Source organism: Melospiza georgiana, chromosome 1 (genome assembly GCF_028018845.1).
Source record: "Melospiza georgiana isolate bMelGeo1 chromosome 1, bMelGeo1.pri, whole genome shotgun sequence".
Lineage (NCBI taxonomy): Eukaryota > Metazoa > Chordata > Aves > Passeriformes > Passerellidae > Melospiza > Melospiza georgiana.
This window is the reverse complement of record NC_080430.1, coordinates 26251156-26264082: the sequence shown is the minus strand read 5'-3', so window position 1 is coordinate 26264082 and position 12927 is coordinate 26251156. Positions and strand designations below refer to the sequence as shown.

The 12927-nt window shown below is 36.6% G+C and overlaps 1 protein-coding gene across 1 annotated transcript in view; it reads left to right on the top strand.

Annotated features, from left to right (window-relative positions):
• The window catches only part of COL28A1 (collagen type XXVIII alpha 1 chain), a 56540-nt gene extending 44312 nt beyond the window's left edge, over window positions 1-12228 (top strand). Inside the window, exons 26-34 of the mRNA XM_058037883.1 lie at window positions 1141-1209; window positions 5005-5073; window positions 6708-6788; window positions 6879-6914; window positions 7095-7131; window positions 7428-7982; window positions 9150-9337; window positions 11399-11615; window positions 12059-12228. Of these exons, the coding sequence (XP_057893866.1) occupies window positions 1141-1209; window positions 5005-5073; window positions 6708-6788; window positions 6879-6914; window positions 7095-7131; window positions 7428-7982; window positions 9150-9337; window positions 11399-11615; window positions 12059-12228 (1422 nt within the window). The remainder of the gene's footprint in view (window positions 1-1140; window positions 1210-5004; window positions 5074-6707; window positions 6789-6878; window positions 6915-7094; window positions 7132-7427; window positions 7983-9149; window positions 9338-11398; window positions 11616-12058) is intronic.
• Window positions 12229-12927: the final 699 nt, after the last annotated feature.

Below are 12927 nucleotides of genomic sequence, written 5' to 3'. Positions count from 1 at the left end.
TTGAGATGATCCATATATATATATGTATATGTATATGTATATGTATATGTATATGTATATGTTTATGTATGCGTGTATATGTATACATGTATATATATATTTTTATATATATGTATATATATATGCATATATAGAGAGAGTATTTTTGAAAGAGGTTTTGTGAAAACTTGTAACAAACTTTTTGTCTCCAGAGATGATAATGATGACTTTTCAAACATCACTAACATCTAGAAGTTAAATGTTTATAACTATAAATTTATATTTCATGATGACCAAGTTTTCCTCTACTTCTGCCTAAATATTCAACATATACAAAATCTAGGTAATATACATACCACTGAATGATTTCCACTTACTATACTGGAGCACAGTGATTATTTATTATAAGATAATAATCAAAAGTCCAACCTGAGTTTGACAGAAACTTATGTGAAATGTGCTCAAATTTTGAAAAGTTTTTCAATTAAAAATAAATTTTTAGAAAAAGGAAAATCAAACATTTAATTTTGATGTAATCAGAAAGATATACTTCACTTGGTCACTTTCAAATGTTAGATTAGCCTGCCTGCAAACACAAGGGCTCTGTCTGACTTTGTGTGGATACAAATCAGCACATCCTGCTTTGGCTTTTCTCTCATCCCTTCCCACTTAGGATTTTCTGGATGACTGGTGCTCCTAGAACTGTGGCACCTCAGGGGCTTGGCACATGCCCATAGTGCCAAAGAACTAGCTAAAATACCTGGCAGATTTACTTATACTAGGTTTTACAGCTCTGGTCCTTTGTGTCTCTGCTGCTGTGCCTCTCTTTGGTGACTACATGAGGCTGTTCTGTTAACATGGTTTCTGTTGTCTTCTATGCAGGGAAAAATGAGGAAAATATCACTCTGTGCCATGAGTAAATTTTATTCTTTTATTATTTTCAAATTAATTGTTCCTTTGCTTTCCTGAGACTTTGCCAGGATAATTACTAAGACCCACAGTGAGAAACCATAAACCAAAGAAGAATCAGAGCCAGAATCCTTAACCTGGTTTTACTTCTTTTGCTCGCGGTGACTTTGGGATTATTTCCTTAGTGTTACCAGGAGTTTACCTGGTAACACTAGGGATTCTTTTTTTGCTTTTTTTTGCTGACTGTTACAGGGTATTATGGGACGTGACGGCTTGCCTGGTCCTCCTGGCCCCCCTGGCATCAGCATACAAGGAGACAAGGTAATTCATGCTAATGTGATATCTGTTCATTTTCTTCTCAAACTGTTTCTTAAAGAGATTCATTATCTTCTTTCTGTCTTTGCCACCAAATCAGTGAACTCCTGGAAATACTAATTTTACACTTAATTTTTGTATTCATAAGATATGCAATATTTGCTTTATTTGCTGGATTTTCAGTATTGTTTGCATCCAATTGCTCTCCTATTGTTCTTGTAATGAAAAATATATTTAATCCAGATACAAAAGGTTTATCTCTGCCACATCTTATTGATTTACTTAGATCCATAGTTTTCTCTGGGTTGCACTTGTAAGAGGCAGTAACAGAGACCTACTGTGACCAAGTAAGTTAAACACATGTAGGAATATAAACGAAATTAGGCAGTCACCCACATACTCTTAATTGTGTTTTTAGTCACCCAGTTCCAGCCACAAGTTGTCTTCTTAAAAGGAGAAATACAAACATATTCTAAGCATTCAGTAGTTAAATTGCCTTGTCATATATGCATGGAAAAATGTATTAAAACTGAATGCTCCAGTGAAGAACAACCCAAATTTCTCCAATTTTCATTAAATCAATGTGCTTAAAACTGAGCATATGATTGAATATTTCCCTGGATCAAGAGTATTGTGCTCAGGTCTCCAACTCTGAGTGGTCAACCACCAGTGATTCAGTAAAAGGGTCAATGTTCTAGTTCGGTTAGAAAAGGTGCCTCTTCATACTGTGATTTTGGCTGTAGACACTAAAAACATCAGAGAATTCACTGGCAAACAGGTCTTCATTGGAAAACATTCAGTGACATTCTGAAACAAAAAACCGAATTTATGAAAATGTATATTGTTTGCAAATTAATTCAGAGGATAATCTTTCTTTGATCCATTGTGGAATTATTTCATATAAGCTTTACCAGAAAAGCACAGATTCCTTCAGAATTTATTTTCTTCATGACTTGCCAGTTCACTGACACACCATCAAACAAAGGCATGTTTCTAATACAGGGCAGTGAAATTTAGGGATGTTGGAAAGTAATGTGTCCTGTTTATGAAATGTCTTTGGGTTTGAAAACAAAACTGTAATGATATGGTGGATCAAACTCAGCTCCTGTTGTAGTGTTCCATGGCTTGTGTAGGTACTATCGCTCTTGCCATTTCTATTTTCTTAACAATTGCTTTTAAAAATTATAATTATTTTTATATAATTCTTAGGAACAGCTTATTTCTGAGCAACTTTTGCAACTGTCTTGCTCTGGTAGTGCCAGTTTCCTCCACTCACTAATTCTTGTTGACTTTTGTCCATTTTATCCTTCTATTTCTTCACATATCAAACTTCATTCTTTTTGGCCACTCTTCATCAGATTAAAGTTACTCTGATCCTGCACTTTAGCTACCAGTATCACTCCAAGTATATTTTTTATATATAGAGAGAGATCTAAGTCTGCATTTGGGAAGAATGGAATGCCAAAAATTAGTTGGTTTTCAAGTTACTTTATGTCGACAGCTATATTCACAGATTTTTTTTTTATGCTTGGTTCCCTTTCAAAACCACAGTCTAGACATTCTCAGATCTGCACTCAGTTCATTTTGGTAATACTGGTGGTCAGGTTTGAATTTATTATGTACATGAATTAAACTGTCAAAGCCATAAATATTTTTAAATAGCTTCTTGGGTTTTACTAAGTTATAGAATCTATGATAAACCCTTCTAATGTTGATTGATACTTGTTGCACAAGTAGAGGAAGGAGGATTTGATTCTGTGGTTGATGTTTTAAAGGATGAAACTCACATGTGTGCTTGTGAGAAATGTCAGCTGTCTGGGTATGAGTTTACTTAGAACAGTAGGTCCCATTCAGTTTTCATTGCCTGAACACCATCATAACAATGTCAAATGGGCAGTAACAAATGGCAGCAAGAAATCTACCATTTTGTTGGGTCTGACATTTATTACTAGTGAAGGACCACTGGAATACACAGCATATCCTCATTTTGGTTCATATGTATGTGCTCTGCAGAGGAGTTAACCAGGAAACTGTGTGATGACCCGAGTGGAAAGGAGAGACTGTCCCAGTGCTGAACAGCGAGGCTTGAAACAAACTGGCACACTGTTTCACTGTGTTTAAAAGCCATTTGCATTAATACCTAAATAAGGGCTCTGAGAAGCACAACCCTGCTAAAAAGTGACTTAAAGGAAATTAGATTAAATAGCCACTGTGAGTTCCTGTAACAGTGCAAAAGAAAATTGCCTTGTGCATCCCATCACCTTAGGAGTATTTCCTATTTACAGGAAATCCCCCTAGTGGATCAGCTATGGAATTTGATACACCCACTGGTTTTTCAGTCAACCTAATACTGTCTGAACTGCTGCTGCTGTGAGAAGCTGGGGAGAGAGGAAGTTCTGCTTCCAGAGGCAAGAGGCTACTGGTTAGCAGGTCAGGGATAGGTAGCCCTGGTGGCAAGCAGAGCATTTCACTCCCCAAGCTGGGGCCAGTGGACCAAGAGATACTCACAGGGCAAGGCTGTGAAAGCAGTGCTCCAGTGCAAGCAGAAACTGGCATCTCAGCAGGATCTCTGTCAGATCTGGCATCTGAACAGGGAAAACCATCCATGGACATGACTTGTCATGCACTGTCTTCGAGGAGCTGCTTCTCATTACCTAACTCCTGCTGAATTCCCAGCTCATGGGAGCCAGGAGCCCTCAGTGCAAGGAAGAGAAGGTTGGCTAGTGTGCAGTTTTTTCTTTGCCTGCAGAAATCCATAAACCCCTATCCAGGGCAGCAGGAATAGTCAGTGATCAGTCCTGCTGCACTGGTGCACCTTAGGTGAAGGCTGGAAATACTTGGAAACGCTTTTGCATTTCTCTGTCTATTATGAGCAATATGACCCCTTTAGACCCATTTGTGAGCACCAATACAAGCATTAAAAAAGAGATGATAGCAAAAAGATCATAGTTAGGTTTGATACATGTGGTAGCTGCTCCTAATGTCATTGACGTTCTCTGGAACTGCTTTTGCTATCTTCATCAGGCACTGCTGTTATGTGAATTAATTGTGTAATGTGAATTTTGGTGAAGCGTTTATGTACCAGGAAATATAATCACTTCTAACTGTGTTTAAAATGCATACAGCAGTTGATCTGTAAAAAGTATTTGTGTTACACTATTAAATAAAGCAAGAAAGTTTTTGGAAGTCAGAAGCTATGAAGCATTTTCTGTATGTAACAGCTGTGTTTTATAACATTGTGGTCCCCCACATGGATGTGCTTTTTGAGTCTAAGTACATGCAGCAGGGTATGTGTAGTAATCCTTATAAACAATTTTGAGCTTTGTAACTGGACAGATACTGTCTTTGGAATTATCAGCAGAAAGGTGTTCTGCTTTCCACACTGTGAATAGTAGAGATGTCTTCTCATTTACTTAAGATCAGAAAAAAAGAGTCTGCCCTGGAGAGGTCATGAATGGGTATTTCTAGAGAAAATTTGCTTTGGACCACATTTTACTGCTTCTAGACAGGATGAACCTCTGAAAAGTTACTTTTGTCTTTCATCTCTTTCAGTGGAATGGCAAATTTTCATTTAATTAATCAGGAATATATTCTTCATTATATACTTTTCTTATTGTATGTTCTGAATAATAGCCAATTGCTTATTTCTCCAACCTTAGGCCACTTTTGTTTTGAAAATTGTGTGCTTCATCACATAGTACAAATGTGTAACAGTACATAGTACAAATACAAATGTGTAATACAAACAGCATAGATTTTACATTAATTTTCAGTTAAACTTAAGTTTCATATTTTGTTCAGGGAGAAAAAGGAAGTAAAGGTTTTCCTGGACCAAAGGGATCAGTAGGAACTGGCCTTCCTGGACGAAAGGTAAATCCTAGGTTTGCAGTAAGGAAAGAGAAGGGGGTTTTCTTCCTTTATTGGTTATTTGGTGTGACAGGTCTGAAGAGAAACGGATGACAAAGTCCTTACCTTATAGAGCTAGCATGGTAAGTACCTACTACTCATTGTCAGCTTTGAAGTCTGTGAAAATCCTAATGGTCATTAAGGATCAGATTACAAAGTAGGATCTAGAATGAGGTTATCCCCATTGGCAGAAGAATAATTCTAAGTTATTAAAATTATGTATTCATTTATTTTCATACTTTTCAGGTATTACAAAATGCCCTTTTATTTGCCAGGCTCTGTCAAAAAAAAAAAAAAAAGGAAGGAATTACTTTATGATTAACATCATTTAAGGGCTTTGCTTTACTTGACTTGGTTTTTTCTACAATGATTGAAACCCAAGCTTAAGTCTTTCCTTACTGAATAACTTCCTGGTTGTTATAAAAATTGTGAGAATTTCCTACACTTAGCTATTCACATCTAACAGCTTGGGAGCTTTCATGTGAATATCAAGCTCTTTCACACAGATTCAAATTCCTGCCTCCTAGTTCTATTTTCACTCACATTCCAAATGCCACAATATAATAGTAATAACTGGAATATTTTCACGAATTGTCATATTCATCTTGTATCTTGACTAATCTTTGTGACCCAATGTAAATCTCTCCAAATACTCACTTTTTGTTTGCTATTAATATAGCAGACTTGACACAGATGATAAGGAATGGTTTAGTTCAGCGGGAATTTTGTATATGTACCAAAAAGATCAGGTCTTAGTATATTTAAGTGTAAGAACTGTAACACAGGAGTTAGCTGTGCAATTCCATTGGCTGGGCAATGATGAGGAATAACATCAAAATGGACAGTAATCTAGATAAATTCATACGCTTTAAAATTTCAAGGGAAATGTAAGCTGGTTAGTAATTTCCAGAGAAAAGTAAAAAATCTGTCCTGGACAATCTTCTTCTTGAAAAAAGGATCTAATTTAGAAGTTGAATCTTATTTATGATGTTTCGTACCTGCATTGTGTGAAAATTGTCTTATAATGCAGAACCCACTCACTTTTTGGAAGTCAAAAGGTCTAGTCAGTTGAGGGAAAAATTGTAAATTTGCTTCTAAATGTGAATCATTGCATTTTCCAATGGATTTAGTAGCCCAAGCATGCCTCTTCATTTGTCCTTTGAAAGCTCACAGGTTTTTGTTTGGCTTTTATGCAGAGGTGGAGTGAGTTTCAGCACAGTGGCTGATCTGAGGCAGTTATCTCTCCTTAAGTATAAATTAGCATAGGTCCAGTATAAACATTGTTTTAGACTTCAAGAAAATCAAAGAGCAGTAAACATTATATATTCTTTGCATAGAGATGTCTTTACTCCCCCTCAAGAACTAGGGTAATTTTTCACAGAAATTTCTTAAAGATGCTTTTACTGCCCATTTTGGTTTCTCTGAGAGCCTGCTTTCAGATATTCTCCTTATAATACATACAGCAGAAATTATTAATTAAAAAAACAACCAAAAGAGCCAGAAAATTTATCTTTAAAGCTCATTGAACCTTACTTCCAGCTCTGACAATCAACAAAACTGGAGCTATGACTGTATTTAATACAGTTGTTTTCAATTAGGGAGACTATGGAGATAAAGGTGATACAGGGAGCAAAGGTGCCAAAGGAGAGATTGGAGACCCAGGACCTCCAGGGCCAAAGGTAAAGCACATTTTCATGTTACTTAAAATTACAGAGTAGAAACTAGGCAAATTTGGCTTTTGTTAAGTATCTCACTCTGCACATTTCTAGGGATCTGGGGGAAGAAAAGGTGAACCTGGTCTTTCGGTAAGTAGTTAAATAAATTATTTGAAGCAATAGCAGTTTATCTGGGAAAATTATCTGATGGTTATGTGATCTTACACAAGGCTCTTTATGAGATATTGCATTGCCTGCATTTTTGTAAATAAAGAAATATTTCAGCATTCTTAACACTAGAACACATAACAAATGAATACTCTTTTTCAGAGAGAAGATGTTATCAGACTTATCCATGAAATATGTGGTAAGCATTCCAGTATGGAAAAAAAAGTAGTTCTGATAAAACACAGTGAATTTATATTGACTGAATGGATTTTTCCTCTGCATGTTTGTGTGTCAGGATACCATTGATATTAAAACAATTCTCACTATGTTGCCAGAACTCTACCTGAAGTAATTTGGTCCAGCTCTGTTCCTGTGATCAGTACCAGTAACTGGAAATTAATTAATTAATTGAGTTTCAACTGACTAAATCTGTGAGTCCAATTCATTTTTTGAAGGTTGTCTCTCATAAAATGTCTGAAATGGTTATTCTTCTAGGCTGTGGTATCAAATGTAAAACAACACCACTGGAACTAGTATTCGTCATTGACAGCTCAGAAAGTGTTGGGCCAGAAAACTTCAAAATCATCAAAACCTTTATGAAAACATTCATTGACAAGGTTTCGGCCAACCACGCTACAACCCGCATTGGCATTATCAACTTCAGCCACAGAGTGGACCTGGTGTCTACTCTGAAGCAGTACACCAGCAAGGAGCGCCTGAAATCAGCTGTGGACGAGATGCCCTACCTGGGAGAGGGCACGTACACAGCCTCTGCCATCCAGGAAGCCATCCACCTGTTCCAGGCAGCGCGCCCGGCCGTCAGGAAGGTGGCTCTTGTCATAACGGATGGACAGGCGGACAACCGGGACAAAGTACGGCTGGACACCATCGTAAGAGAGGCCCACGCTACAAATATTGAGATTTTTGTCATTGGGATTGTACAAAGGACTGATCCTCATTTTGATGACTTCCTGAAAGAAATGCAGCTCATTGCAACAGACCCTGATGAAGAACATGTTTATCAGATAGACGACTTCGTAACGCTTTCAGGTAAAAGAAACTATTTCAGTAAGAGGAAGCTGGAAAGAATGTTTGTCCCCTCCCATGGCCAGGCAAGGCGGCCTGATTGGAAGCTTTTATTTCTCTTTTGGATAAATCTCACTCTTGTTTAACATCATCTTTGGCCAAATGAAACCTTTGCCAATTTTTTTACCTCTTGCAGAGGCAAGAAACCACAATTAACATCAGTTTTCTAAGCCCAGGTCTTCTTTGGGGTACTCCTCTTCTGTGAGATATTGCATCAGCGTTGTTTCACAGTCCTTTTGTGCTTGGCCAGAGTTTCATCCTGGAGAGATGCCAGTTTCCTTCCACTTTGGTGTAACACCTCAAACTCTCTCTCTCTCTTTCTTTTGCATTTTGTGAGTCTTGGAATCCCTCCACTTTCTCTTGCAAGGACTCTTTCTCTTTTTTTTTTTTTTTTTTTTCTCTTTCTGAAAGCCATAAGGAAACCTGCACTTCCACCCTAGTTTCAGGGTAAAAAACGTATGTGGCTTGAAAAATATCTGTGGCTATGGGTGAAATCAGGAGAAAATCCAGAGGAAATCTATAATGACCCATAAAAAAAAAGGTACATTGATCTAGACAAACTGTAGACCAGCCTATACTTTTCCTGAGCATCAACTTATTTTGCTATGCTGAGATTGTAAATGAAGTTAAGGCTGGATTGAAGACATTGACAAAAATTCCAAGCTCTGGTCTGGTTCCCACTGGGATTAAATATAAGTCCTTGACTCAGACTCCAGCATTCAACATAAAAATATTCCCAGTCCCTGGTATTTTTTAGTTTTACAAATAAGTAGAAAACTGTCACCCAGTTTTTCTTTTTCTTTCTTATGTGTAAACACTTCTTTTCATTCACCCTCATTTTTTTAACTGTTATTCTCTTTTCTGCTATGACTTCTACTTCTTAGAGGGACTTGGTATTTTTATCAGTTTTTTCTTAAAATAACAACATGGCACTAAAATAAAATAATGCAGAGACTGTGTTACTTCATTACTTATCATTTGCATTTTGACATAACTACAGAAGATGGTCTTTTTCACAAGTCACTGTAATTAAAACTTTAGGACTAATACTGCACTGAAACCTTGTTCTGAATCATTGTGACTTCTTTTCATTACCCTTTAAAAATGTAATTATTTCATTAATCTTTTCAGTTCTTGAAAATAAACTGATCACAAAAATCTGTGAGAACGAGTCTGCAGTGTACACCAGATATTACAATATTTTATCTCCTTCTCCAAGTCCGGAACCTGAAACTGCCAGGAAAGATGCTAATAGCCTGTTACCTAAAACAACCACTTCAAAGATTGATATACTTCCTACAGAAGGATCTAGTAACTCAGTGAGTAAACTAGTAGCAGTTGTCAAATGTTTTTAAAATATGTGCCTTAATTTGAATTTGAATATTTTGCCATCTTTATTTAACCATTTATTCACATTTTAATATGCAAATAATGTGTCATTTGACTAGACCAAAGTGTTTGATAAAAACTTTTCAAATTAGAGTGAATTTATTTGTTGAGAACAAATGTTTACAAAAGAAATAAGGCAAGGCTGCCTCTTGGTTGCAATAAATGCTGAGAGTCTTCACATTTTTTTGTAGGTCTTATTAATCTTAGAAGCGAGTCAAAACTCTTACATTTCTATTGTGGCAGGTGCACAGTAGATAAGACATGTATTTATATGCAAGCTGATTATATTAGTTAGTACAATCCTTCTTGTCATGGTCAGACACTTTCCAGGTTGTTCCCAGCCATATTTCTAAGTCATTAATCTTTTGGTGTTCTTTCACTTTCCACATTGGGCTGTACTTCTAGGAGTCCTTATTTGTTACTCTTGGTTCTCCAGCTTTGAATTTCTCCTGACCTACATTGAGGTTCTTCTCTCTAAAACAGTGCTGCTGCACAGACAGACAGGACAGGAGAGCTTTGATGCAATAGATGATATTTTCTGCAGGTGTGGATCACCTTAGCTCCCTTATTAGGTGTCTGGTATTTTTCAGCCACTGTTGGAGCATCAGATTAGGATATTTGTCAACTCTTTAGGACATTTTTATTGCTTTGCCTAAAATAGTCAAGAAAAACTTAGAGCTTTACAAAATGAGCTTTGCTTGCCCTTATAATCAGATGGATAAAGTGTTTAAAATATATGATATACAAACCTGTGTAGCTGCATGGAATGGATATAGCAGACCATGATACTGGTATTCAAATATTAATTGAACACAGATTACAGATAATTAAATATCAGTGTCTTCCTGTGGAGGAGCCAATGGATTATCCACTATTAATCCTTGTAGTATTGTTTATAAAATATCATTTATAATTAAATAGTTCACTTTCAAAATCTAGGTTAATTTCCAAGAATAAGAGCTCCTTTGGTAAGTGTGATTAATTTAGATTTTGGGCTTATAATATATCTAGACAGATCTGTGAGACACTGAGGGTCAGTTTTGACATTCTGTATTTTTAAGAAAAATAAATGTAAACCTAGATAGATGCTGATTTTATAAAACATGTGATAAGAATCAGAAAGGATTCTTAGGTAGGTTCATAGATAGATCAGATAGGATTAGATGCTCACACACTTGGTTCTGGCTGGCTGTTGTTATGGATAAATCTTCAAACTGTTGAATTACTATCATAAACACAGTCTTTTTGCAGACCTAGAGAAGAAATGCAAAATTCAAAGGACTGGACGAATTGTCTGCATCTTTACATTCCACCAAGACTGAGTTCCAATACTCTGAAGACTTTTCTTAAATTGACTTTGCCAGTGGTGGCTGTAAATGGGAAGATAGTGAATAGTATCAAATTCCTTTCTGCTCTCAGTAGGTAATCAATGTCTGATTAAGGCAGTTGTTTGTACTATACTGTACTAGGGACCTTACAAATCTTCTTGAATATACTAAAATATTAGGCAAATCTTTAGATAATAGTTGCAATTTGAAGAGCAGGGTTGACTGCTTAACACTTCTATCAAGGTAAATTCTAAAATTCTAATGATTAGCAACTGGCTGTTAACCAGAAACAGGACAGATTGAAGATGTCAGATCATGCCCAATGAGTGTGCTAGATGTTAAGCAGCAGTGACTTACCCAAAAATTATTCCCATTTTTTGTTTTATTTGTATTGCAGACTAAGTAGTGACTGGAATTTAGCTGAAATTGAATGAATTCAGCTTAGTGGCTAAATCAGAGGCATTACTTTCCCTTTTCATTATGCTCTCATGGTCAGAAAATTATGGCTCCATACTAAATCATCACAGTAACCAATCTGCTTTCAATAGTGTTTTTTCACATGTTGTTTAGCAAAAGTTTCCTGCATAATTCTATCTTTATTTTCTTTTTTTTTTTTTTGCTTAATGCCCAGAGAGAGTTTTAAGATTTTGACTCCTTTTGCAGCATAGTCCATCGCGATCCGCACACACTGAACCTCTGCCATCTGCTCAGGACCACAATGTGACCACCTCTCCTCGCAGTCAATCAATGCTTCCCCCAGTTTATAACATAGCTGAAATCAGACCCCTGAGCCCAGCTGTCAGTCCTTTTGTTGGTGGAACTGCTACTGAAGATCACCAGTCAGCTGCGTGGCAAGCAGAGGCTGCAAGAACCCAAAAAAGTGAGTAATAAATTCTGTCTGCAGGTTCTGGGTAGCAAGTCTGTACCAAAAAAAAAAAAAAGAAAAAGAAAAAGAAAAAAAAAAAACAAAACACCGCAAACCCCACTCCCTCTTCCAATATAATTTAGATTTTATTACTTTTTGTATTTCTGTGTGCTCTGCCTACAGACATCACACACACTCATATGATACCTTTGCTTAACTGCATGCTTAGGTATTTAATTAGCAGCTTGATTCTTGCATCAGGATTTAGGCAGTCTTGCTTCCAGCTAATCCTTTATTTTTTTTTAAGCCTGTTCAGGTAGTCATTTATGGAAGGGGAATTTGGCCAGGCACTACAAGAAAGAAAACAAGAGGGGTGCTTTTCTTACTGAAGGAGGCACTTCTAAGATAACATAACTTATTCCCAGAATCCAAGCTAACTTTTACTGATGCACTTTCAGATCCAAGGTGCTTGGAACCTATGAAACCAGGAGATTGTTGGAACTATGTGGTGAAATGGTATTATGACAAGGCTGGCAATTCTTGTGGCCAGTTCTGGTATGGAGGTTGTGATGGTACCAACAATAGATTTGAAACAGAAAAAGAATGTCGAGAAACCTGTGTCGATTGATGAATAAGTAAGTTGTCTCCTTCTGGTCCTCCATCAATCACCTTTTTTCTTGCTTATGTTTTATTTTACATTAATCAAAACTCCAAAGTTTTGGTCAGAAGTTTTGCTTTTCAACTCATAGCCTGTACAGTCAAAATCACAAGGACCTTCTGGATTTCAGTCACTCCTTTTCTTTACTACTTTACTATGGTACTTAACTACTTTAGAGGGACACAATATTGTCACCAACTCCAACTTTGTCACCTCCCTATTTACTCACTTCCCTAGATCACTTATCTTGAGTAGGACAGACTGTGGCATTCATCTTTCAGTGACATCTCTCCACTGACTCTTTATCCCAATTTTAGTTTTATTCTTTTCACAGCTTACAAGGCTGTCCCTCTCAAATCTATGAATTTCCCTTGGGGAGGGACCTTACATTTTGGAAATCCAGTCAGACTATACTGGCTATCTTTGATACATCTGCTTAGTGAGCAAGGCATGGCCTTCAGAGAGGTTTCTTATCAGTAGTGCATAACTGCCTTTACAAAAGCCATATAACTTATCCCAAATAACTTGCATTAAATACTCTATTTCAACTTTCAGTATAGGAAAATTTTATTGAGCTGCAGAGCATGTTTTTCAAAACTTTTCAGGAAAATTAAACAATTTCTTATTAATTCCAGAAATTACTTCTGTTGGGAACTCTCGAAGTTGGAA